This window comes from Sciurus carolinensis, chromosome 6, assembly GCF_902686445.1.
Source record: "Sciurus carolinensis chromosome 6, mSciCar1.2, whole genome shotgun sequence".
Classification (NCBI taxonomy): domain Eukaryota; kingdom Metazoa; phylum Chordata; class Mammalia; order Rodentia; family Sciuridae; genus Sciurus; species Sciurus carolinensis.
In genome coordinates, this window is record NC_062218.1 from 156,768,109 (window position 1) to 156,795,436 (window position 27,328).

At 46.2% G+C, this 27,328-nt stretch overlaps 1 protein-coding gene across 3 annotated transcripts in view; it reads right to left on the reverse strand.

Moving 5' to 3' along the window:
- Slit3 (slit guidance ligand 3) overlaps positions 1-27,328 on the reverse strand; it is a 579,498-nt gene that overhangs the window by 463,341 nt on the left and 88,829 nt on the right. For all 3 annotated transcript variants that reach the window (XR_007109040.1, XM_047554975.1, XM_047554973.1), the window contains exon 4: positions 5,725-5,796. Coding sequence is in view for 2 of the 3 variants with exons in the window: in XM_047554975.1 (XP_047410931.1) it covers positions 5,725-5,796 (72 nt within the window). In the remaining variant the exon portion in view is untranslated. The remainder of the gene's footprint in view (positions 1-5,724; positions 5,797-27,328) is intronic.

Sequence of the window (27,328 nt, forward strand, 5' to 3'; positions counted from 1 at the left end):
TCCCCACAGGGCTTTGACCACGTGTGGCTTCTCCTGCCTGTGATGACCAGGCGCGGCCTGCTGCAGGCGGACACCTGGGCTGACTCTGTCACTGACGCTGCCATCCTCTGTCCGGCGCCTCTGCTGTGACGACTCTGCAGAACTGGTCTGTTAAAATCCTATCTGACCCTCCAGTGACCCTGACTCTGTGTCTCCCTGTGTCTGTGCCCCTGGCACAGCATCCTGTGACCCCGAGGCGGCTGCAACCCTTCCTTAGTCTCTCGGTGACCTGTTTAAACGTCACTGTGTGAAGTACGTGCAACTGGAGCGTTACAGGCATCAGACATTAAGATTGGAATGAGGAGCCTGTGTTTGCCCAGCGTCTGACCACTAGGTGACCCACACGTATTCAGTGACCTGCCCTGAGGGCGGTGGGGCAGCCTGTGAATCGATTATTTAATAAATTCTGACATTGTAAAAAGACACAAACGTGCTTGGTCTACGTCAGTGACACAGCACACTCATGATGCTGGCGGTAAAAGGAAACATTAAACACACAGGCAAGGTACCAAAGAGCAGTAATGAGCATTCAGAGGAGGGCTCGTTGGTGGGAAGCAAGTCTCTGGGAAGCTGAAGTCTGGTGGCCTCTTCTGCTCCGGGCCAGGGATGCTGTTCCACCATGATAACGGCCAGTGACTTGGAGCTGAATTTGTTGGCCGAATTTCATATTGTTTTCTGCTGCTGGGGGATTAACTTCCCAAGTCTCTCACAACTCTACTGCCCCAAGGGAGTGACAGCAGGTTTAACCCCAGCAGCATGTTTTTGAAGCTGTCAAATACCTCATGGAACCAAGTGAAGAGTAATTAGAGACTTGGTCCAGCCGCTAGCATAACTGCCTCTGCGGCTAGAGATTTTAAACCGTTACCAAATACTGAACAGACGCTTTGGACCTGAATCTGGGACAGGTGGGCCAACAGGACCCCAGTGGTCTGTACATCCTTCTATGGCAAGGTCAAATTCAAATGCAGTTGTATCCCTCAGCCCCTCCAAAGCTTCTAATCCAGGCAACAGCAGAGGGTTTTTAATCGCTGTTTTTAACTTCCCTTCTGCTCCTTCTAAAGAATTTCTGGCAACATTATCGCTAGGATTTAATAACCAGAAATCCTTCACTGCCTCTCCCACGTGTAGGTGAAAGAAAAAGCTGGAAGTGCATGCAAAAAGGAGAGATTAGCAGTCTCTAGGTCATGTAACAGACCCGCTCGCCATCCTTTCCTTTCTAGATGAGACCACTGAAGCCCAGGGACAAGGTAAAGGTCTAGCACCACACAGCTTGTGAGCAGCAGAGCCAGGGTGAGGAGCTGGTCTCCCCACCAGCTCACAATGCTCATCCAACTCTCATCAACTCTGGGGCCTGGACTCTTTCCCGGGTGCTGAAATGTTTGCGCCACAGACCCCACGGCCCCAGCACATGCGCGGCTCCCATCAGTCAGTCGACAAACTTAACGGCAGCCATCTTTCATCGGGCACTGATTTTGTGAGGTACTCAGTACTGCACCATGTCTGGATGGTTTCCAGTTGTTCTCACGACACCGTAGATGTAAGCTGTGTTGTTTTACTGATGATGAACCTGAGACCTAGAGGGGTTAAGTAGCTTGCCCTAGGGCTCATGGCACATGACTGGCAGCCCTTTGCCTCTTCCCTTCCTCAGCTCGGGGTGAGATTCCAGGGAGGATGGAAAGAGCAGAAGCAATTCCCTACGCTTTTTGACAAACGTCTGTGAGGATGGGGGTGAGCTCATATTTATTGAGTGTTCCAGACATGATAGAGGTCTTGTTGACATCTGTGGATCGTTGTGATATTTAAAGCTCAGAGTGCGTCCTAGTTCTAGGATCTCATGGTCTACGCTCTATGTGCCTGAGAGCAGAGCAAGAGGACAGAGGTGCCACCAATGCACCCGTGAATCAGGTGGTGCTGGATCTGAGGGGGTGGAGTGGGGCATCCAGTAAAGGCCTGGGAGAAGCAGTGGCATGTCAGCAGACCACTGTCAGTCCTTCAGGGAGGCCTTCAGCTCTCTGCTAAGTTCACACAGCAGTGTGGGACAGGAGGAAGTGTAAGGACTTCACAGAGACGCAAATGTGCACTGAGGCCCAGCTGCACTGTCTCCTGGCTACACAACTATGGATAAGTTAGACAATGCTTCTGCTATAGACTGGATCTTGAATGCCCCAAACGAGAGTGGAAGGCGCTCAATCAGTTGGAGGACCCCATCCTATTGGCAACAGCAACTTGCTTGGACACGAGCAGGTGACTCAGCTGCATAATCAGAGCCTACCCTCAGGTCTCTTCCACTGGATGATGACAAAGGCACTCTCCTCTGGGCTTGTAAAATTAGCATGTGGTAAGTCCATTTTGTCTTGCTTCACATCCTCTGCTCCAAGGAATGGAGGGAGATCATCAAACCCCTGGATTCAGTTGTTCCAGAGGCCATAACTACCCCTAGACTTCTCAGTTACATGCAGTGATAGACTTTCTCTCTGGGTAAATTTACTTTATTCCTGGCACTTGCTGGTTAGTAGAGTTACTACCATACACAGGTTCTCAATAAATATTGCTTCTCTTTCCCATCACTATTCCAAACATGTCGTCTTATACCACTATCACCTTTCCAAAAGGCATTCTTTGAATAAATGTTGAAAATTAAGCAGCTTTTGTCTGTAAGTCTAAGAATAAGAGAAAAGTAGTGCTCATAATGGCTGCTTGCACCACACAGCACTCTACAGAAGAGTCAGCTGCACAGAAGCCACGTGGAGGTTTCCTGGGGAATGCTCGCTGCGTCTGCTGAGATGCAGTGCTCTTTTAAAACAGAGCCAGTGGCATATGTACACACACTCATGATTGCACATTTATTGATTTCTAATTTGTACCCTGCTTACTTCCAAAAAGGCCCTGGAGTGGCTGACAAAATAAGACAAAGACATAATGGGGCCATTAAGAAAAATCAAAGATCAAGCCCAAAGAGAAAAAGCAATTGCTGATTATAGCTCAAACCTGGGTTAATATAGTTGCTTCAATAAAAAAAAAAAAATTATATTTAGCTCTTGGCTTTTTGGCAGCCATACAGAATGTGTCATGACAGGGCACATGGAGAGCTAGACAGCCTTCGTGTACACAGCTCTGTACCCAGCACAGAAGCTGGGCTGTAACAGGCACCCAGGGAAATGCGTACTGAACACAGAAATGAATGAGTGAACGACCGAATGAACGAATGATGGGTAAAAGAATGAAAGCTCTCTGAGACACTTATCCATGGACTTAGGTCACTCATATATTCACCTACCATCCACTTATCATTGCCTGAGTGCCTTATGTGTGTCAGTCTCTGTGCCAGGCCAGGAACAGTTACAAAAATGTGTTAAATGTCCTTCCTGTCTTCCCAGCTGCAGGTCTCTGGCTGGAAACAAAAGATCAGAGTAATTTATCTCAATGATCATTGCAACTCCTAGTTTCTTCATGCCTCCCAGGGAAAAGAGACAGGAAACAGGCTGCAAAGACAGGAACTGAAGAGTAACAGCAGTTATCTTGGCTCTCCACTTCACGACGCTTTAAGCCCTAGAAAACAAGCAGGCACCACCACCTCCCTTACAGCTCCTCTGCAAGGTAGGGAGAAAGGAGGTGGTATCTCTCTTTTACTAATGGAGAGATTTAGGCACAGAAGGGAAAGTGACTCTCCCAAGCTCTCTCAGTTAGAAAGTGCAATTCAGATAGAGCCCTGGGTTTCTGTGCTTGGTCTCAGCACCCCAGACCTGTTATCACCCCCTCCTCTGTCTGAATCAAGACTAGCCCTGTGGAAACTGGGTGTTGCCTGATGGCCACAGGGAGACTTGGCCTCAGGTGGCAGTTGAAAGACTTAGCCCCCACCCCCTCACAGCCTTAGAGCAGCCCTAGCGCCCCACTCCCACCCCCAGGCACTTTTCCTCTTTCCAGAACTGGTGTTGAGATTCCAGATGAACAGGAGATAGCCTGCGGCACTTGGTAAGTGCAAGTTTAAAAGGCCACCAGGCAATGCTGGGTGGAGAGCTGGCTGTTTCATGAGCATTTAGGGAAGAGCTGCATTGTGGGTCCTCTGTGTTTGCAGGTTCTGCATCCACGGATTCAGCCACCCACGAATTGGGAATATTCAGAAAAACAGTAACTGTTCTGAACGTGGCCAGACTTTTTTCTCTCCATTATCCTTAATCAACACAGTCTAACACCTATTCACACAGCCCTGCATTATATTAGGTAGGATAAGCCAGTTAGAGCTGATCGGAAGAAGGATGTGCATAGGTTATATGCAAATACCACATCATTTCATAACTTAAACATCTGGGAATTCTGGTGTCCATGGGGGTCTGGGTATCAAACCCCTGTGGATAAAAACAGATGACCTTACAGGGAAGGAGAAGTTAACTCAGGATGGCTTCTGGTACATACGCTAGGCATGCTTACCCAGCTCTGCTAGACACTCAGGCTGCTGGACTGTGCTCGCTCCAGGGGGAAGCACCAGAGGGCTGGAAAGGGGTCAGGCCCTTTCCTATTTTTAGCAAACTCAGCAAGGTGGGCCCTGACAGAGAAACAGTGTGCACAGCAAGAAGACCTTGACAAAGTGCAGGTGTGTCCTAGAGAAGGCAGGACACTGCTCCACCAGAACACCCACCAGCCCCCGCCTGTTCTCCTTCCAAAGAAGTTTCCTTTGAAAATACATTTATGCGCATAGTCTGTGTATAGACATCTAAATACATACTTCTAATTCAGAGCTCGCTCCTTAGTGTACACATTGACATGTGTTTCCTATTTTCCAGCTTATCCCAGAGCCTTATGCGCTTTGTGTGACTGCATAAGTAGGCATTGCACGCAGCCATCAGGAAAGAGAATGGTGGTCACAACACTAGAGCCCCCATCCCAGCCAGGCTGCCACTCTCCGCGCCTGAGTGCTAAGCAAGCAGACAGAGTCATTACTCCTTGCCCACAGTTGGGCCTGGGGCTACCCAGTTCACCCCAGCATCTACACTGGTCACAGTCATGGAGTTGTTCAGTGTCACTGGATACCCATAACACACAACTCGTAGGCTCTGCCACACCATGCATCTCCAGCTCCCAAGCTTCCAAACCCTCAAAATGAATAAATGCACAGGACATCTCCAACCCTTCCCCCTACATTGTATTCTGGACCATTCTAAAAGATAAAACAACATTTAAGGTGTTTCTTTCTTTTCCCACCAAACCATAGATCTCAAGACCCCTCAAGTTCCAGGACTGGAAATGCTACGTAGCAAGCAATGGGCAGGAGCTCCTCTAGCCAGTAAGGCAGGGAGGTTGAAAAGCTTAGCCTAACCAGTTTTGTCTGAGACCACCGGCAACCTCAGGTGAATCAACTCACCCAAAACCCCCCTCAGAATTTCCCTACAGTAAGTTCAGACCCATGTGAAATGGAAGGTTCCCCCCTCCTTGCAATGGGAGGGTCCACTACCACTCATCACTAGACCTCACTGGCCACACAAACCACTGAGCTCTAAAAGCAAGACAAGAAGCCAGGCCTGGAGGCGTGGGGGTGGGGCCCCCATTCCAAGCCCTGCTCCAGTCTCCACACCAGGGCGGAGTCACCAGACCCCCACGGCAGGGGGAGCCACACATGAAGGTACACAACCTGCCCACCACTAAAGCCAGGGAAGGCGCACATGGAAAACACAAGTCAACGCTACTCACAGTCTGGTGAGCTTCGGTGTGCTCTGGAAAAGCAATTCTGGAAGGACCTGGAGCTTATTCTTATTGAGACGCCTACAGGGGAAAAGAAGAATGAAAAGATGTCAAGGGCATATTAAATCGGATCAAGAGTATTTGCAGATACTGCTTCAATCAATCTATCCATCCATCAACAGGTATTAAGGGCCCCTGTAGATCTTTCAATATGGGATGTTCAACATGTGTAAGGCATACGCCATGCTGACCAGGCTTATAGTCCACCAAGATGCAAGGCCAAGGTCAGTAGTAAGCATAAACTCAGCACACATGTTGTGCTCCCCTCATTCGTCATGAGTCTGGGACAGATACCATTAATTGATCACACCACTCTTTCCCAGGGACATTTGGTCTTTTCTCACCATGAGCTCTGGGTAGTTATTGCCAAGTGATAGAACTGACATGTGAAATGGACTCCAGAGACATAAATTAAATGCCAGAGAAAGCTTTCCAAGTTCTAAGTGGGTGGCAGTTGCTATAAGAACACAGGAGAGGTCAAGGCAGATCACTCTGGGTTGAGAGACCAAGTAGAATTCCTGCCAGGCTGGCTCATTGGACTATCGCAGGGTGGCACAATGAATCTCCTGGCTCTTGGCCCTTCTGCATTTGAAGGATGCTTTCTTCATAAGAAACTTTTACATATTATATTTTACAACTGTGTTGGTATAAAAACAAATATATTTATGTTTCGTAATATTTATTTCAATCTGAAAGCTCACTTCTATTTGAATTTTAAAAGAAAATAAAACATTTTCATGGACCTTTCCAGCATTGTGGGTCCTTGGCACTGCCCCCAACAAGCCTAATGCAGAAATCAGCCTGGGCCAGGGACAACATTGGAGCATGAGGTGTGGCTTGATATAAAACTCAGCCTGTGGAGATGGCAGTGTTGGATGATGGCCAACAGAACCAGGGCAGGTTTCTGCTGAGCATGACCAACGCTAACTAGTCACAGAAAAGAAGGCCACCAGAGCTTCCAGGGAACACAGCCTTCATGTAATCTCTGTGAAAGTTGTTTTCATGGGGGAGTTAGGCCAAGAGGGAGACCCTGTTCCTTGCTTGTTCCATGTTCTTCTGCCCTAGCATTTGTTCAAACCTTATTCAGGGGAAGCAGTTCTCTCTTTACAGATGAACTCCAAACCACTTCTTAAGCATATACTTCACAGTCCCCATTAACTTCCCAGGTCCAAGAACAGTTCAGAACCAAGAACTTTTCCAGCTGGAGTGAATGAACCATGTCTGGTTAGCTGAGATAACTATCTTACCCTCACCTTAGAACTAAACAAACTGAGGTTGAAGGAAAGGTGAATGTTACCACGTCTTCTGGCCCCAAAGCCCACACTCCCTCCTTCTCCCACACGATTCCCATTTGGGATTTTGCTCCCATTTCCCCTTCTCGCAGGCTGTGGCAATCCATGCTCTGCTTTCTATCTCTGTGAATTTACTTTCTGTTCTTCCCACCACCCCTGGTATCCTCTCTTGGTGTGTTCCTACCACAAAAGTGAAAGGATGAGGTATGTTCCAGTTCTTTGTTTAGAACAGTTCCCAGAGAGTCCAGGCTGATTCCCTCTAGAACAGGTGGAGGTCAGCAGCCCTGGAGAAGGCATGGTGTTAGGACTTTGGAGTTCACCAGGGCCTGGTTTTATCATGTTCTCACTGTAGAACTGGGTCAAGTCACTTAGCCACTGAAGCCTCAGTTTCTGTCTGTAAAATAAACCTACTTCTTTGGCTTACAGTGAGTCTTAAATGACCCTGTGCATGTGTCAGTGCTTAGCATTGCCATGAGGTGGCAAAAATCATCAAAGTAGTGTTGATTGAGTCCTACCTGTGTGTCACAGACTGTGCTACGTGCTGCACCACCTGGACCCCAACTGCAGCAAAGCTTGGGGCAGGCCTTGTTGGTATCTCTATCTCTTACATAAGAATTCAGAACCTGGAGAGGCCCAGTACCATCCGGAGGCCACAGGGGCAGAGCTTGGGTGTAGTCAGCCTGACTCCAGAGTCCTGGTTCTGAACCACCATGTTACTCAAAGTCTTCAATAAATGACAGCTTCCCGCCCCTTTTGCTTTCATTTTTCTCTGCTTTTCATCTGGGTTACTAGCTCCTCCACCCCAACCCAGACAATGATCCACTCTGGGCACAACACCCTCCCTGGAAAGGACTTTCTTGGAGGTCCCCAAGGCAAAAAATGGGTCTCTATGTGGATCCGTCTGGAACCACCCTCTATTGTCAGAGTGTACAAAGCCTGGTAAGAGTTACATTTAGACACCCAAGACTCCAGTCTAGGCAAAAATCCTAAACTCTGGTGGCCACTGCCTGAAGTGGGTAGGGTGTTTAGTGTGCTCAAAGCCCTAAACCAGAATTGGAACTAAAAATAAAACCAGCTTGGCTCTGAGGCTCCCGGAAGGGAAGGAATCATTTTTATTCTTTGCCAGTATTTGTGGCTGGACAAAAATAAAAATGCAACCAAATTTAGCCAATGGAGTTCTGCCTGCTGCTTCCTAAGCCCTGCATGGGGATCCTGGGGCAGCCAGGCTGGGCTCGGGTCCCAAACCAGGGGCCATTCCACTTCAGCTTGGGCAGGTCACATGCTGAGTCTTCCTATCAGGAGCTTGATTCTATATTTCCAGGTTATTCCAGAACTTACTCATGCTCCCTAGAGAACAGGCTGACCTGAAAGGTCTTCCTTGAAGAGCCAACAAAGGCTCCAAGCTGCATACAGGGCACTTCTCATGTGCTGCTAGGAAAGCAGGCCATGAGCAGGAAAATAAGTGGGATGACATGTGCTGTTTTTAGGAAGAAACGGATAGATGCTGGGTTGCAGACAGAGGCTATTGGGCACAGTGCACCTCTGCCATCTGCTGCTGTTACTCTTGGTCCCCAGAGGTGGGTATGTCCAACCTGAACTGAAAGTGAATCTGTGACTCCCAGAGGCTGAGCAGAATTGAATGGAACTCATATGAGGATGGAACTATGGTCAGCAAACAGCACGTGGGTCAGGTTCATGACAAGAGAAAGCCCATCCAGGTGTCCTCTTTCTCTAAGACCAAGAATACTTCCCTACTGGGAAAATGGGGAACATCCAGATTAAAGCCCCACTGGCTGCTGGGTTACAAAGTCATATTTCCTTTCAACCTGAGCCACAAAGCTCATAGCCTTGACTCTGTGGAGTCACTGAAGGCCTTCCTGAATATATCTAGGTATGTAAAGCACATTTAGACATTCTTGCCACTTTGTGAATTCATCCATTTATCCAACCATCTACCATCCATCCATTACACCAGTTATTCATTTATACATCCATTTATACAAATACCATCCTTCTACCCTTCAATTCTTCCTTCCTTCCATCTTTCCAGTTCTTTTTGAATATGAATCTGCAAGAAGGAGTAGGATGCAATCCCTTCCTTTAAGAATGTCACATGCTAGTGGAGGCGACAGATGTGAAACAAAAGTTGAACCATGGCCTTATATACAAAGGTGTTGTGGGAACACAGAGGAGGAGTAGCGGACCCAGTCTATTTACAGGAAGGCTTCCCTGCAAAGAGAGGATGAATGTGACTCTTCAGAAAACATGGACAGAAAGTTGAAGACTGGAGTATGTACATTTATGTGGAGACTCAGGAGACTAAAGGACATTTGGGGAGCAGGCTTACATAGTGAAGCATGGGGTGACTTGAGAACATGAGCAATGGCATTGTATAAGTAGGCAGAGGTTGTATCACGAGGGGCCTTATGGATCGTGGTAAAGGATTTGGGCCTGGCTTTTTATGAAGAGTAATAAGGAGCTATAGAAAGGGCTTGAGCAAGAGAGGAACCATCTGGTTTGGATTTTAGAAAGCTCTTTCCAGTAACAGTAAACTTGGTTTGGAAAAGGGTGAAACCAGAAGCAAGAAGACCAGTTAACAGGGCTCCTGAGCATCCAATAGGGCTCTGTAAGACCCAGTTAAGGCTGACTCTGGTGATGGACGAAGAAGATAGCTGGGAGGTATAGTCAGTAGGGTCTGTGACTGAATGCATGCGAGAGAGACAGGAACAGAGGTATTAAAATTGCCCCCCCCCACCAGGATTCAGCTTGGGAAATTGATCAGTCAAAATAACCAATCACCTATGAAAAAAATAAAGAAGGGAGGAAAACCATGCAGAAGGTGATATTTTAGATTCAAAATTTCTGAACCACTGAGATCTTTCAATTATGTTTTGACAAACAATACCCAGGAATGACACTACAGCCATGAGCCAAAGCATTGAACAAAGCATTTTGCAGGCACTATCTTACTGAAACCCCACAGAAATGCCTGGAGCCAGTCCAATTAGTATCCTGATTTAAGGATACAGAGATCTGAGAAGAATAAAGCACTTGCCCAAAATCAAGTCCACCAAAACATGAGGGTGATGGGATTTGAAGCCAGATGCCTGTGTTCTTAACGACTGTATAAAATGATGATGTTTAACTTAGCTCTTCTTTATAAAGACTGTCTTGATTCATCACCTAAAGTCTACTGCTCGTCTTCCCCTTAATCTCCAAGGCTCCTTCAGAGTGGAAACTACATCTTACACATCCTTTGTTTCCCAGTGGCAGCCAACACAGTGCCAGGTTCACAGGAACCTTCAGAAAGCGCTCATGTTCAAGTTCATGAATAAATCAGAAGGCAGGAATGGCCAACTTAGGGAGCCTAAGGGGTCAACTATACCCTGGGCTAGATGAAGGAAGCCACCCTCTGTGGAGGAAGACAGGATGCCCAGAGACTTGGCTTCCAAATTCATCTGCTTCAAGACCAGCAAGGTAAGAAGATGGGCTCACTGCTTCCTCTGGATATGGAAAGGACAGGGCGAGGGGTTCTATGGCCATGCTTAGCATGGCACATACCTCCCTTTTCTAGAGGTGTGGAATGTCCAGCTGCTGGGCCAGGGCCTGAGGGAGGGAGAATTTCAAAGGGTTCTTATCCCCCAAGGTCACCAACACTGCTTGCTTTGGTACTAAACCCAGTTACTTCCCTCCCCTAGGCCCATTTACTGGTACTTCCAGAAACACCCACATTTACACAGCAAGGACCAAAGAGGCTTTGTTACTCAGAGCAGAAGCTTCAAGCCACCTGCAGTAGAGAGATGATGGAGAGGCTCCTGGCCAGGAAGTCACAGGGATGACAGCAAGTTCCAGGGCAAAGGGAGTATCAAACTACAAAGGTCTTGAACTTCAGCTCAGAGTTGGCACCATCATCCACAAAGACGCACAGATATCACTGTAAATTAGAGGCCAAAATCTTTAACTTTAGGGAGCCCTGATCTGGGCTGTGTCCATTAGCCATTTGCCAATGGCTTCACACTTGCTTTGTTTCCTCGCCTGTCAAACAAAACAAATTTTTTCTGCTATGCAAATTTTCACAGCATAAACGGAATGTGATCTGACGGATTCAGAAAGCAACCCAATCTGTGGTGGCTGTTGGTTGATACCCCTCATCATCAGGAACAACTCCCACACGTGTGGTAAGAAAGCCTACTGGCCAACAACCCAACACCCCAGCCATGTTGGTCAAGTGATTGCTGTTCTTGCCTTGGGGCTTCCTTTTCCTGGTAGGGGGAGGGGTAACACAGGACAACTTTACTGATAGATAATGGGGCTTCCTTTTAACATTAGTTACAGACCAATCCCAAATTTACTTCCATGTTCAGAAGCAAGTGGACTGAGTTTTGGCTTTGCAGCATTGGGCATGTGCTCAATGACATCTAGGTTGGCTTATGCATTTTGAAAACTGATTCTTTTTAGTTTGTAACTTCTAAGCGTCCCGATAGCAATTTGACATTTCCGAGGGAAACTAACTTTGTTTGTCATAGTCTAAAATTCTTGCCCCAAAGCAGTCTTTTTTTCTTTGAAGTTGTTTATGAGAACCCCTTTTAAAAGTAACTTATGGCTTATTTTAGGAACAAAATTATTATATAATAGCAAAAAATGTTCCTTACAGAATACCTGGGAGGGCTGAATGGCTTAACATCTGCAAAGAGCTTGGCAGGGCTTCTCAAGGGCTCAATAAATGTAGTGGTGGCAGCTACTGTTAACATTGTCATTCTCCGGAGGTGCCCCAGGAGTTCAGAAATACAGGTATCTCTCCTTTACAGAAGACTATATTGGTCAGCAAGGCAGTAAAAAGTGAACTCCAAAGCTCACTGGTTAACACAGAGTAAACGCTTCCTCTGCACTCACAGGAAGGCTTGTTCCATCTTACGTGATGCTGTGGAGAACGTGCCCTCCCAGGGTTCAGTGCCAGAGGAGGAGAGAAGGATGCACCACGGCTCTTAACCCCTTTGGTCCAGGAATGAGGCAGATCACTCGTGTTCTCAGCCTGTTGGCCCGAACAAGTCACATGGCACAAACTTAATTGCAAAGGGCCCTGGGAAATCTACAGGCACCCTTGAATATCTGGTGAAGGCTATTACAACATCCAGTGTGTCTGAGGCACTGAGCACCAGCAATGGTCTCTCTGTCCTTGTCCTTGCTCCCGCCCTTCCTCTTTTCTGCTAATGTTGGTACTTACTATGTACAAAGGGCTGTTAAGTGTTTTATACGCATTGTCTCCTTTCACCGTTAAAGTCACTTTTCTTTCTTACAGTACTGGGGATTGAACCCAGAGGTGCTCTACCACTGTGCTACATCCCCGGTCCTTTCTATTTATTTTCTTTAATATTTTGAGACAGTCTCTCCAAGTTGCCAAGGTTGTCCTTGAACTTGTAATCCTCCTGTCTCAGCTTCCCAAGTAGCTGGGATTATAAGCATGCACCATCATGCCCAGCTTAAAGCAATTCTTAAAGTATAAATTGTTATGCTTATTATTTTAAAGGAGTAAACTGAGACACAGAGAGGTTCCAAAATTTATCAAAAGTCACACAGCATATAAGGCTTGAACACTGAAACCTGTGATTTGAGTCCCTCTATCCTTCTGCTTTCTTAAATCTTTGGTACTTGGTTGACCAGGAAGCTGCTCAACAATCCCAGAATGGAGACCAAAAACAAGGACTATTTTTATCTATGCTAGAGTTGGGAAAACTGTGCCCAAGCAGACTAGAATCCTGTATCCGCTTGGCCTTACCATCTAAGACCTGCTCCTTGGCTCTCACCCACTGGTTTCAGAAGGTAGCTCTAAGGGCCCCAGAAAAACCACTGCCTTGGGCTGGTGTGGAACCCTGAGCCATCAATCAGAGCACCTCTCTGCTTCTCTCAGACCTAACAGACCTGTCCGTTCAAACCTCCCTGGAAGTGTTCTCGGCCTGTGTACTCTTGTGGGTGGTTCCAGGTGCCCCACATAGGTGGCCTATACATGCACTTCTAGAGAATGCTGGGGCTGTCCCAGAATCTCGCCTTACTGAGACCAGTTCAGGATCTCAGCTGGAAAGAAAATAAGCACAAAGCCCCCCAAGCCCCCTTTTGAACTCTCCCACTCCTCACATTGGACCGATTTCCCTCCAATTACACAGCTGTTAGGGAAATGCTGCGCACAGCGACACTGGAGCCTGCCTCGCCCCAGCTGCTGCCATATGCCCAGATACCCCTGCATCCAGAAGCTGGGGACCCAGGAGGAGAGGAGAAGGGAAGAAAGGAAGGGCATGCGACTGCAGGGGGAACTACTGGCTCTGTGAGGAGCAGCTGAAGGCTCACACATCCTCTGCTCTGGTTCCAGGGTTGCTAATCCACAAGGCCTAAGTCTTTTCTGCCTAGAACAATACAGAGTAACCCCAGAGACTGTGGCCAACAGCTGCTTTACATGGGACCAAAGTCAAGAGCATGGGTCTCTAAGATCCCCTAGGGGACTGAACAGGGAACTATGTCAATGTACTAAGGGGTCACACTCCAGAAAAACACTTGTAAGTTGAGAGAAAGCACACAGTTATGCATGCTTGGGAATGCGCACACATGAGCACACAATGCAGACATAATGCACAAGTGACTTAACAGGGTCACACACAGCCTTGGAGCTGGCCAGATCCATACTAGGCAGTCAGATCACCTGGCCACAGAGAAAGTCCATATCCCCATAGTGACCTCTTCACCCCACAGCTTATAAAAGGCCCAACAGGCAAGCAGTTCCCCAGCTAAAAATCATGCTTGGATTCCTCCTGAGGTACTTGAGTCTTGCCTCAGGGTTTCTGCACATGCTGTTCCCTTCTCTGGGAGAGTTCTTAACCCTGCTCCTAGAGTGGCAGCTGTGAAGGTAGTAAGACGTACTCAAATTCTGGAAATCATCTGCAGGAACAGGAGACAGGATCTGCTGATGGATTAGAAGTGAGGCATGAGAGAAGAGGCGTCAAGGATAAAGCTGAGGCTTTGGCCACAGCATAGAAAACTTTGGAACTTCTATCACGCATGATGGGGAAAGAGTAGGGTTGGGGGACAGGAACATATTTGGAGGTAAAATTTTATATGCACATATATATCAAAGTACAGATGCCTAGAAGACCATTGGATATATAAATCCGGGCTTTGGGAATAAGACCAATAAGATGCAGATGGTTTTTAAAGACTTGAATCTGATATGGTCATCATGGGAGACAAAGTCAAAGGCAAGAGGGGTGAAGACGGAGTCCTAGACTACCCTTGTCCTTGTCCATTCACTATGGAGAGAAGAAACCACCATCACATTAGGAGGAGATGCCTGAGAATCAAGCTGTGGAGGTCACATGAAGAAAAGGTTCCAAAGAGGGAGGACAGCCAAGGAGGGAGGGATATGGCTATCATTTGCTGTTGAAAAGATAAGGAGGACATTGGATTTAGTGTATCAGGAGTTATTTACTGAAGTGGTTCAAGAAAGAACAGGAGGAGCAAACAAGGAAAAGCAATGATTTTGAAATATTTGGCTGTGAAAGGAGGATGGAAAATGAACTGGTAGACAGGAGGGCACATGGGCACAAGGGAGGTTTTACTGCTTGTATTTTTTTGAGACAGAGAAAATCGTGACATGTTTATATGCTAATGAGAATGATGCAGAAGAGAGGTCAAGCTGACGTTACAGGGGTAGGAGACACTTTAAGAGTGAGGCTTCTTAATAGATCACTGGGGCCAGATTCCAGGGCATGAGGGATGGAATGGCCACTGACAGGGCCCAGGGCAGGTTACCTGTGGCCAGAACAATAGGGTATGGCAGAGCTGGTAGAGGGAGCCTGTGGAGGTCGACTCCGACAATTCTAGTTCTCAGTGAGTAAAGGAAGCCAGACTCTGCAGAGCCCTGAGCACGGGAGGAGGCACTTGATGACGGGGATGTAATGAGCGGCTGCCTCAGGAAGGACTGGCATGTCAGCCAGCACCCTCTGGAGGTTAGTGATCCTGAGACTGAGCAAGGGTAGTCCAAGCGTGTGGTTCTTTTCAGTCACATGCAGTTTCCCTGGGAGGGAGGGGACATAAAATCGCAGGCTGACTCTAGCAAGGTTTGGGTTTTCCCAGGTAACTATGATGGAGGAAGAGGGGAGGGGTGAAGGAATGTGCTCACAGCAATCATGGGCCATGAAACGCATGCAGGGTGAGGAAGAAGGGAAGGTCCTTAGGCAGTGAGGCACAATGACAAGGAAACAGAGTGTGAATGGTAGGTCCCTGCAGGGTCAGAGAACTCTTAAACAGAGCGCAAGGTTGGGAGTTAAGAAAGCTGTAGCATATCATCCTACCTGTGCCACACAGCTGTGTGACTGTGTAAACCACAGCACCTCTCTGAGCCTTGGTTTCCTCCATCAACAGAATTGGTGATCTGGATGACATAATTTCTAAGATTGCCTATTCTTATTCTGAGAGCTGGGCAGGACCCCTACTTTGGATTCTAAGCCCCACTCTCAGTGAGCTGTTTTTAGGATTTTACCTCCCTATGTCTTAGTTCATTCATGTGAAAAATGGAAATCACAGCCTGGTGTGATGTCACACGCCTGTAATCCAGTGGCTTGGGAGGCTGAGGCAGGAGGATCGCAAATTCAAAGCCACTCTCGGCAACTTAGTAGGGACCTAAGCAACTTAAGGAGACCTTGTCTCTAGATAAAATATAAAAAAAGGTTGGGGATATGGCTCAGTGGCCAAGCATTACTGGGTTCAATAAAAAAAAATTCATAATACCTACCTAGACTGTCCATTTAAATGTAGTGCCATGAAAGGAATTGTGGTCCATTTTGTTCAGTGTAGCAGAAAGCTTAAAACAGTTTCTAACAACTAGCAGGCACTCAACAAATATTTGCTGGTTGGTTGATTGAATGAATGAATGAATGAGTGAGTGAGTGAACGCCTACTTCACCTATCTCACGGAATTACTAAGGGCAAATGAGATGTGGACGCGAGCTCTGTGAACAGCTCAGAGTGCTATAGGCCACGTGTAGCTGCCAAGCTCCCCTGTGCTGCCTTTTTCACATCTGGCTGTGAAAATCAGAGCACTTCATTAGGAACCTTTGGGACCACTGTAACCAAGTTGCCAGAGGGTCACAATGACAAGAAGACAGATGAAGCACTTGCCCACATGCTTGCAAGGGCATCCTGAGAGTTCAGGCCCAAGGCCCACACCATCTGACTTGCAGAGAGGGGTGAGGTGGAAGATGGGCAGGATGGGGGGACTGTGGAACAGAGAGATGCCAGAGCCAGGGTGAGGATTCCTGCAACAGGTGGGGCATCAGGAAAGGTTCTATTCCAGCAGAGCAAGAGTGCTGGAGGAAAATACAGAAGACCCCGAAGGTTAACTCCTGCTTCTCTGTGCTGCCTAGGAATAAATACAGAACAGCACTGTTGAGGGCTGGGAAGGGAGATGGAGAATTCCTTGGACCTGAGCTTCACTCTGTAAAAGCACACTCCATCAAGACATTAAATATACATGTATAGCCTATGGTTAACGTTGAGTCATTTCCACTAGAAATTAAGAGAAAAATACTTTAAGCAGCTATTAGGATATTTTTAAACACTTCAAATCCCCAAAACAATGCAGCAAAGCTGGTTCAAAATAGGACGCATGAGTACAGCCCGTCAGACTCGCCACGTCTTCTCTGGGTTATTCCAGGCCCCTCATCAGGGTCTCCAAACCCTTCGACCCGCACAGGTAGGAAACTGACAGATGCAAATTGAAAGAGAAATACTCTAGCTAGTGAATGTCAGGGAGGGCAGGTGCGACTCAGCACAAATTTTCTGGAAGGTACTGTTTAAAATGATCCTGCCTGAACCCATCGACCTTTTTCTTTGTTCTGAATAAGTTTAAAGTGAGAAGGGGAAAAAAAAATGTCCTGACAGCCGAAGATACAAACATTCCTGGCTTGTGAATGACAAATTTCTCTTTCATTTTGTTTTAAACACTCGTATCCCTCAAGATTTGTTAACGGTGGTGTGCTTCTCTGTGTTTATCTAGGCATTTAGATATATATCTACATATCTAGCAAGAAAAAAAGAAAAAGATCTTTTAAGCCCTCTCAGGCATGAGCCAAGGAATGTAGAGTAATTATCTGTGACCAATTCTCATCTATAACTAATTAGGATTTTACTTTCTGATAGCATTTCCTTCCTGGTTCAAGTCCAAGGAGCTTTTTTTTTCCCTTAGAAGAGGAAAATACCTGGATATTATTAGAACTCTAGGATGGAAAGGGAACAGGGGAAAAGGGGGAAAGGGGGACTTTCCAGCATGCATTACTGCTTTGATCTGATTGAACCTTCCTTAGCTGGGTCCCTCTTTGTGAATGCTTTTCCAGCATGAGAAGGAGCACTCAGCCCTCTGGCTATTGCATGGGAGCTGAAGTCTGCAGAACAGTTTAAGAGCCTGCTCACCTCGCTCAGCCCCACCTCAGGCGAGCAGTTCCACATCCCAACCACAGCTTCGAGATCCCATCCAAACTTGTTGGCGTCTCAAACTGAATCCCAGATGTTCACTTAGTGAGAAATAAATGAATGACCCAAGCTGTGGACTGAACCAGTGATCCCCACAAATAGTTCCAGGTGTGCTGGCCTCTGGACCACTGTCTCTCCCTATTTCTTTATGTTACACACACACACACACACACACACACACACACACAATACCAGTTCTACCCTGAAAAGAATTTGACACCACCGCCAAATGTAAAACTAGTGTAGAGTGGGCAGAGCTGGCAGGAGCTTCATCTTTTCTCTTTTGGCTCAAGGCGAAGGGCTGCAAGTACACACTCCTTCACCTTCAAAGATCAAACTATGATGCTTTTGGTGTTCAAAATTACTTAGATCTGAAAGAGCTAAAAACAAGCCTGAAATTGCTAGCCCATCTGAATTTGCAGCATTTATTGTTGGTCTTATTTGTCTCCTGTGTTTTCTATGTGCTAGGATCTGAATGTTTGCATCCCCCTAAAATCATATATTGAAATTCTAACTTCCAAGGGGGAGAGTAGAAGGTGAGATCTTTCAGAAGTGATAGATGATAGGTACTCATGAATGGGACAAGTACCCTAATGAAAAAGATCACAGAAAGTGACCCTGTGCTTCCACCATGTTTCAACCAGCTAGAAGTCACCATCAAAAAACCAGAAAGCAGGTCCTCACCAGACACCCAATGTGCTGGTTCCCTGATCTTGAACTTCCCAGACATTACAAATGTGAGAACTAAATTTGTTAATAAGCCACCCAGTCTATGGGATTCTGTCACAGTAGTCCAAGGGATTAAAACATTATGCAACTCATCTTACTGCAAATTTGTCAAGCACCTGCTCTTTACTGATCTGGGAGCAAACACTGTAGGGAAGAAGAAAGAGACGATCTCAAAGAATACACATAGTCTCAATGAAACAACAAAATTCCAGCCACTCAACTACATATTAATTAAAGAACTCAGTGTTTACTAAGTACCTAGTCTGTATCATGCTCTGAGACCCAAAACTCAACAAGACCTCCCCTAAATGGAATTCACAATCTACTGGAAGAAGGTAAATCCCCCTAATGGCCACCGGAACATGTGTCAGAAAAGAAGGAAGTCTTTGTGCCTCATGGAAGAGGGAATATTTAATTAACATGTTGAAATAGAAGGATGAATGAGCCAAGAATTGGAAACTGGAGAAAGGACAGAGAATTCCTAACCAAGGGCCGAGATGGAATGCCACCCAAACGACACAGGTCTCAACTAGCAGAGCAAAGGGTGAAGAACACTAGGGCTTGACCGTAAGGAGCTTAGTGGCGCTGGTCATGTGAGGCTTGGAGCATTTGTGACCCAAGCTGGTAAGATCCACATATGTGAAATGAGTCCAGGTTGGAGGATCAGGTGAGGGCATGGGCCAAGCAGAAAGACGGTCAATGAGGGGTCAAGAGACTTTGGAAGGAGGAAGTCTTTTTTTTTTTTTCTTTTTAAAACTGTATTTTTTAAAAAATTTATTTATTTATTTATTTATTGTTATTTTTACAGACTGCATTTTGATTCATTATACACAAATGGGGTACAACTTTTCATTTCTATGGTTGTACACAATGCAGATTCACACCATAGGGTAATGTAATAATGTCTGTCTCAGTCCACTGTCATTTCTTCTCCTACATTTCCTGCCCCATTTCCCTCTACACAATCCAAAGTTCCAAGGAGAAGGTCTTGAAGGACATGCGGAGAGAAAAGGGTGGGGTCTTCCAGGGCAAAATTATGATTCCCCACAAGTGCATGTACAGGGGCCTATCATGATCCAGGCGATGGAGAAAGATGGAGATGAGAGGGACAGAGATGAGGGGCACAGACAGGTGGGAGGAAGGTAAGAGCCTGCCGGAGGACAGGAGGACCCAAAATGCTGTTGTCACACGTCAAGATTTTAGAAGGCAAAAAGCAATGTGTAAGTCCTTTCACTTGAATCATGTTTCTCATGTTCTTATAAATGTACAACTTCCTCATGGTCAATGTTACTGAAGGAAAGGCTAAGAAAGGACGTTCACTTCAAGTCAAACTAAAGAAAATAAGTGAAAACAGTACAGTTGTCACACAGATCGACAAAGCCCATGAAAAGGGTTCGGAAAGTACTGGCATTTAGAAACACTGTTGTTCCTGAAGTTTCCTGAGCAAGGCTGGCATGAAGAAAGCCATACAGCAGGAATAGAACTCAGCAATCTAGATGTGTGGGGGGGGGGCGGTGAGAAAAAGGAATTGATGGGGGTCAAAAAGGAAGCAGACCATTGTGTGAGTCAGTGTGCGAGTCAAGGTGGACCAGAATTGGAAATGGATGGAAGAAAAAACTTGAGGAAGATAACTAGAACAAAGGGAGCCGGGGGTATTTGGTTTCCAGTTCCCAAACCTTCCCTACACCCCTGATACAAAACCATATGCCTGGGGTTCTGGCCATGCATCTCTGCGGTATCTCTTATTAAGTTGGGCCGTGTATACTCACAAGCCCCAGTGACGTTGACTTGGCCATGTACCTTGATTTAGCCAATAGATTAGTGGATGTGATGTGAGCAGAGGTTTTCAAAGTGTTTGTATGACTTGGCTTGATCTCATCTCTTCTTCCATTTGCCATCAGAAAAATATACCTTGGACAACCCTGATCCCAAGGAGAACTCCATGAGTCACAAGGAAGATCCCAAACCCAATGTACAGCCTGAATCCAAGTGCATCTGAGTGAAGCTGAAATCAGCCAAACCCAGCCAACCCATGACCCAAATGGGAGGAATACATATAATTTTCTAAACCACTGAGATTTGGAGGTTGTTTGGCAAGAAGGGAAAACTGACTCACTAATAGAGGAGAGGAACTGCGGAGGATTTGCAGGTGTCGTCACTGGCCTCCCTGCTTCCACTCTTACCCCTTACATCTTATTTTTTACTAGAGGCTGGAGTGACTGTTCCCTGCCATGTGAATCACCAAGCTACTCGGTAGCTTGAAACCCTCCGCTGACTGACTCCTGGCTCACTCAGAATGAGAGTCAAAGTCCTTACAATGTGCCACACATCCCTACTTGATCCATCCACATCCCTGTCCCCAGACCCTTAAAATCCACCCCCTAAACTCCCATTTTCTCACTCTGCTCCAGCCCTGGCTGCTCTGCTTCTCCTGAAACATACTGGGCTGCACTCTCACTTGGTTCTCTTTCTTGCCTTCCTCTTCTAAGAAAATACATCCCTCAGTGCTAGCTAACATTTTCACCTTTTTCATTCATTGCCTTAAATATCACCCCTGATCCATTCCAGGGTATTTTCCTTGACAGCCCTACCAAAATTGCAGTTCCATTCCTATCCCCCCATTTATTATTTTTTCAAAGCATTGATTTCACCTACTATGCATTTAATAGGTCACTTAATTTTTTTGTTTACTTTCTATCTTCTGCTCCTAGAATATGAGTTTAAAGGATGTGAAGATTTGTTCCATACTTATAAATGTCTGCACCAAGAACAATGCCTGGCACACTGACAATCATTTCTGTCAAATAAATGAATCAAAGATACATCACGGTCTCTATCTGGGGACACTGGGTATAATAAGAAGTTACCAAGATGGCACATACTTGGGAAAGATCTAGGACACAGGGCATTACCCCCTTGGCATTTAGAACAAAATCACCAACACTGAGAGTCTCAGGCTTCTCATTTGTTAAATGGGAATAATACAGACCCCACCCTCCTGAGAGAGTTAGAAGGATTAATGGAGATAACGTAGAGTGTCCGGTGCCCTATCTGGATACAAAATAAGTGTCTATACATGACGCCAAGTAAGATAGCCATCCCCCACCTCAAAGTGAACATCAAGGGCAGAAGATGCTGTAAGTGAGTTTTGCCCTCAGCATGAGACAGCAGGCAGTAGGTGCCCAGTGACCTGTCTCAGGGCAGATACCCTGGGAGGTAGTGGTACACAAGGCTTCCACAAGCCCTGAGAGGGGATTTGAGGCTGGAAAGCACTGAAGAAGTGGAACAATCCACGGGAAGGAGGCCAGTGTTCCTGGAGGAGTCCTGTGCAGAGTCATGATGAAGGTCAATTTGTGTGTGGATGGGGTGAAGGAGGGTGGGAGGACCAGAGAGTGGACTCCTTTCACCAGTGTCCTAAGGCTGGGAATCACCTTACATTTAACAGGAAATCCCCATCATCTCAGAGCAGTGAAATGAATGGTCGGTATAGGTCTAAAAAGAATCTAACCTGACACCCCTTGTAGATGACTCCTTAGCAAGTCCACCATGGACAGATCTGCTCTTCTCCAGTGGTCCCCACTTCAGGGAATGGCTCCCCTTTTGTGCTCCACTCATTTCTAATTGACATTCCCCTTGTGCCATCTATCACCATGTGCTGGGAGCTTTGTCCCTTCACAAGTCTCCGAAGCAGTCCCTTCTCAAACCCCACTGCCACTCCCCTCATTTGGCTACCATGGTCTCCCTCTGCATTACTGAACTGGGCTCTCCCTGGTCTCCTGGACTCCTCACCCTGTCTCTCAACTCTTAGTTCCATCCTTTGGATAGCACGTGGAAGAATCTCTCTATAAAACAAACCTGTGTTTCCCTGCTGAAAATCCTTCCGGAGCTCCCCACTGCTCTCAAAAAACTCTCAGAACTTCTTAAAACAACTTGCAAAGCCAGTGTCATCTGTCTTTTGCCCTCCAGTCAGGACAAATTTCAACTCTTGAACGTACTTTTTACTCCCTTGCTCCTGGACCTTCGCAAGTGTTGCCCCATGTATCTGGACTATTTCTCCCTTCTCCCTTATTTCATTAAGTGCTCAGGTCTCAGCTGAGATGATGTCTCTTCTAGGAAAGCTATCGGACCCTCCTCTACTCTGAGGAAATTGCAGCATTGTAAAATAATGACAGAGGACACTATTTATTTGTGTCTTTTATCAGAAAGTGCAGGGCATCAAACGTTTTCTGTAAAGAGCACAACAGTAATTACTTTAGGCTTTGTAGTCCCTATGTGGTCTGTCAAAACTATTCAATGTTCTGCTGATGTAGCACAAAAGCAGCCATGAACAGTACATAAATGGATGAGTATGGCTGAGTTCCAATAAAACTTTATTCACAATAACAGGCAGTGGGTGTATTTGTCCCTCAGGCTGCAGTTTACTAGCTCCTACTTTAGATTGCCACTGGTCCTCAGGCCTAGACAAGTGACTTGCACATCAGAGGGACTCAGTAAAGACTTCTTGAATAAAGAAAGACAAATTGAAAGAATATATGAATAAGTGAATGGTACACTTCAAGGCCAAACTACTCTTGTTCAACAACTTCTTTCTTAGAATCAAATTCATGTTTTAGGAACTGTCTTTTCTTGTTTCCTTGTGTCTAATAGCAATAATAGTATTCATTAAGTATTGCCCTTTTAAAATTTTTTTTAAATTTTATTTGTTCTAATTAGTCATACGTGACAGTAGAATGCATTTATACATTTTGATAGGTCATACATAGAGTGTAATCTCTCATTTTTCTGATTATACATATTACCCTTTTAAATGCTTCATGATGATACTCTATTTCATCCTTACAATAATCTTATGAGTTATGAATTATTATTATCCCCAATTGTTGTGGTTTGGGTCTGGAATGTACCACAAAGGCCCTCAAGTTAAAGGTTTGGTCCCCAATGCAACAAATGTAGAATGCGGGGCTCTTGGGAAATAACTGGATGATCAGGGCTCTGACTTCATCAGTGGATCGATCCATCCATGGACTTACAATGTGACGGCATTATTGGGAGGTGATGGAAACTACCGAAGGTGGGGCCTAGTTTTAGGAAGTAAACCACTGGGGAATGTGCCCTGGAAGGGTGTCTTGTCTCAGCCCAGCCTCTTCCTCCCATTCTCATCTCTCTCTCCTTCCCAGCCGCCATGAGGCAAGCAGCTTGGCCCACCATGCTTCCACCACGTGTTTGTGCCATGGACTCAGTCAGCCATGGACTGAAACCTCTGAAACCAAGAGCCAAAATAAACCTTTCCTTCTCCAAGTTGATTTTCTCAGGTATTTGAAAGCTAACACACCAACTTACATAGGGGAAACCTCAGAGAACTCTCTTGAAGACAGGTCTCTTGCCAAGAGACCCTGTTGGTTCCTGGAATCCAGTCCCTTGGTTGGCTTGTTCCCCAGAATATCTGTGGTCAGGCTGAGCCCACACCTCTCCTTGGCCTACTCATCCCACCTGCCCAGGCCACCTATAGGACTGGGCACCTATTGCAGATCTTCTGCTTGCCCAACCCTCTAACTCCCTCATCCATAATCTCCAGGTCTGAGCTGTGTTTCTCTGTTCAACGGGTTTATTTCTGCTCTGGGCCCCACTAACCCTTTGAGCTCCAAACACTTTCCTTCTCTCACCTTTTTTCTGCCATCCAAGGGAAGTTCTGATGCCAGCATGCCATGTTTCAAAGTCCAATGTACAATGGATCACATCCAGAATTTGAAAAGTGTGAAAAAAAAATCCAAAAGATGAGAAATGCTCTGATGGAAGCAGTAGCAAACTCCGCGGTCTTCCTACGGAGATTCAGCCAATTACCGAAAACACTTCCTTTGGCTGTAAAGCTCACCATTGAATCTGACTTGGGGAAGAGCATGCTGTAATGTTAAACCCCCAAGGGCCGCTCTTTGCTCTGAGGCCCTGATTTCATCTGTAATTCTTCGATGGTTATCTGAAGTACACTACCCGGGGCATGGAAGGGCTCCCAACAAAAGCAGCGCCCTCGCTGCAGAGCTGGAGGCGGCACCTTCAGTCTGACTTGCCTTTCCCCGTTTCCAGACAAGGGTCTTTGCCTCTCACCCTGAACTCTGGCCCATGCAGCCCGCAGCCCTGGTTTGAATCTGACTTATGAGCCGATCGGTATCGACTTGGCGTTTGCGTGGCTTGGATGCTAATTGCTCATTAGCCATCTGTGCCTGTTACGCTTCAGTTAAAAGACAAGACAAAGAATGTGAGCCGCCTCTTACCTGGGAGTCTGGCTACCGACACACGTGGAAACCATCCGAGGAGACCTCAGGTTCAATCCGCAGTTTGGCCACATATTTATTTCTCACTAAAATAACATCTGGCTTTCATTTTTTGGTGACAACTCGTTTGGACAAGACCTTGAGTAGGTTAAAAAAAGAAAAAAATAGACTTCCCACCCTTCCCCCAGCCTTGGGGATCTAAACTTTGTTTAAGCTCCTTTGTGAGCCATGGGTGTGAATAAGGGATCAGTGTGGGGGCCACAAGCTGGGTATAAACAAGGAGTTATTTGTTTCTTCTTATTAAAAGACATGACTCTCTGAGGAATTCACACACTCCCCACTTGTAAGCAGGACAGAGTTCCTGGAGAGAATGCACAGCAAATGATGTGTAGGTCCCAGGAGCTCCGCAGCAGCAGCCCTTGGCAATCCCGAAGCTAACTCCGTGGCAGAGCGATTGGGAGCTCAGCGTAGGATGCTTGGGTGGAGGAGCTTGTCTGAATTCTGCAGTGATCCAGGAGAACTGGACACCATTGCCACCAACACTGAGCAGGTCTGAGAAAGAGCCAGTGGCCCTGGCTGCTGCAGCCTGCAGCATGGGGAACCCACCCACAGGTTCCAGGAAGTCAGGGCATTTCTTCTTTTGCTCTCCACTGTGGCCTCAACCATGCAGGCTGTCGGCATGCAGGGGGTACTCACAGGTTTGATAGGCACAGGAGTACACAAATGCAATGCACTGGCTGTACTGGGTCTAGCACCTCCAGGTGGTCCCATCTTTCCCAAAGCACACTCAGAATGTTCCCTGGGATGGGGAATGTAAGCAACCATGTATCAAAAAAGGGTCCTTAAGACAAAAAGACAAGACTCCTTACTGGCTGGAACAGAGCAGAGATGGAACTGGATGCGTTTGGCTCTCCCAATGGGACATTTCTGAGGAAGAAATGGGCAAAGTTGCCAGGAAGTGAGACCTTTATGTGGTGTCTCACAGCCAAACTTGAAATTTAATTCAGCACCAGACAGGTGCAGAGCAAGGTGCAAAATTTTTTGGAAATGTCAAAGACTAGGAAAGGGAAGTGAAGGAAGTGGGGCTTGCTCTCAGGTTTTCTTGGAATCTCAAAGGTCATGCTCCTTCTACCACAGACCTTTTGCACGTGCCGCTTGCTCTCCATATGCCCTTCACCCTTCCTCACTTCTTTCTAATAGCCCCAGATCTTTGCTCCACCGTTACTGCCTCAAGCAAGCTTTCTCTGACAGTGCTCCTACCAGATTAGGTCAAATGGCTCCAGATGACTTTACATGACCATGCACATCTACACGGTACTTACTACGACTATAATTTTCCATTAACTTTTTGTGATTCTTTAACAATGGTCTTCCACTACCTGCAAGGTCCACCAGCATTTCCACTAGCCACGTGTAGCTATCTCAATTTAAATGGATTGAAACGAAATGAGATTTAAAGTCCAGTCCTTTAATCTACATGAAGCTCCATTTTACACACTCAGTAGCCACATGTGGCTAGTGGCTGCTCCTCCTGGACGCGGCTGTACTCTGAAGACAGGCAGCATGACAGATATTGCCTCCAGTATGTGCCCACCACATGGCGCATGCTCATGAAATAGTTGCCAAAAGCACAATTAGGAACCTTATCACTGAGTGATGGAGACAGAATTGTAAACTAGAACAACTAAGCAAAGTGATTCAGTTTTACATGGGAGCCCAGAGGACAGAAGTATCCGGTCAAGTCATAATGGAAAAGGCAACAGTTAGGTTGTAGGTTTTTTTGTTTTGTTTTAATTTTTATCTGTTCTTTTTAGTTATACATGATAGTAGAACCTATTTTGATAGATTTATACCATCATAGGATGTCTTATTCTAATTTGGATCCAGTCTTGTGATGCACATGACTTTGAGATTCACTGTGGTGTATTCATGTATGCACATAGGAAAGTTATGTCAGATTCACCCCACTGTCTTTCCTATGGATAGGAGTTTGATGGTAGACAAATAGGGTATCATAAATAGTGTCAGAAAAGAGCACTTGAGTAGTGCTATGGAATCCGGCAAGAGTATGTCATACATGAAAAACAACAATAATTCATTCTGAGTGGCACATGAGTGTTTGGAATGAGGCCCTTAAATGGCATGCTAAGAAATCTCCTTTACTTCACATGCAGTTCCAAGTAAGATCCATCAGTGCTCAGTGCTATAATCTTTTGATATTTGCAGTAGGTCCTACAGTAATCCCCACTAATAGATGAGAAAACTGAGGTGTATATGTGTATTAGTCAGCTGCTTCTCTGCCGTGACTAAAAGATCTGACCAGAACAATTATAGAGGAGGAAAAGTTTATTTGCAAGCTCAGGGTTTCAGAGGTATTAATCCATAGACAGCCGCCTCCATTCCTCAGGGTTCGAGGTAAGGCTGAACATCATGGCGGAAGAGTGTGGCAGAGGGAAGCAGTTGACATCATCAAGAAGCAGAGAGAGACAGTCCACTCAGCAGATTCAAATATATACCCCAAAGCCATGCCTCAATCCCCACCCCCTCCAGCCACACCCTAACACTTCAGTTATCACTCAGTTAATCCCTACTAGGGGATTAACTGACTGATGAGGTTAGGACTCTTACAACACAATAATTTCTCCTCTGAACCTTCTCTCATTGTCTCACATGTAAGCTTCTGGGGGATACCTCACATGCAAACCATAATAGTGTGGGTATGTGGTGTTAGGTAAGTTAAAGAGGCTG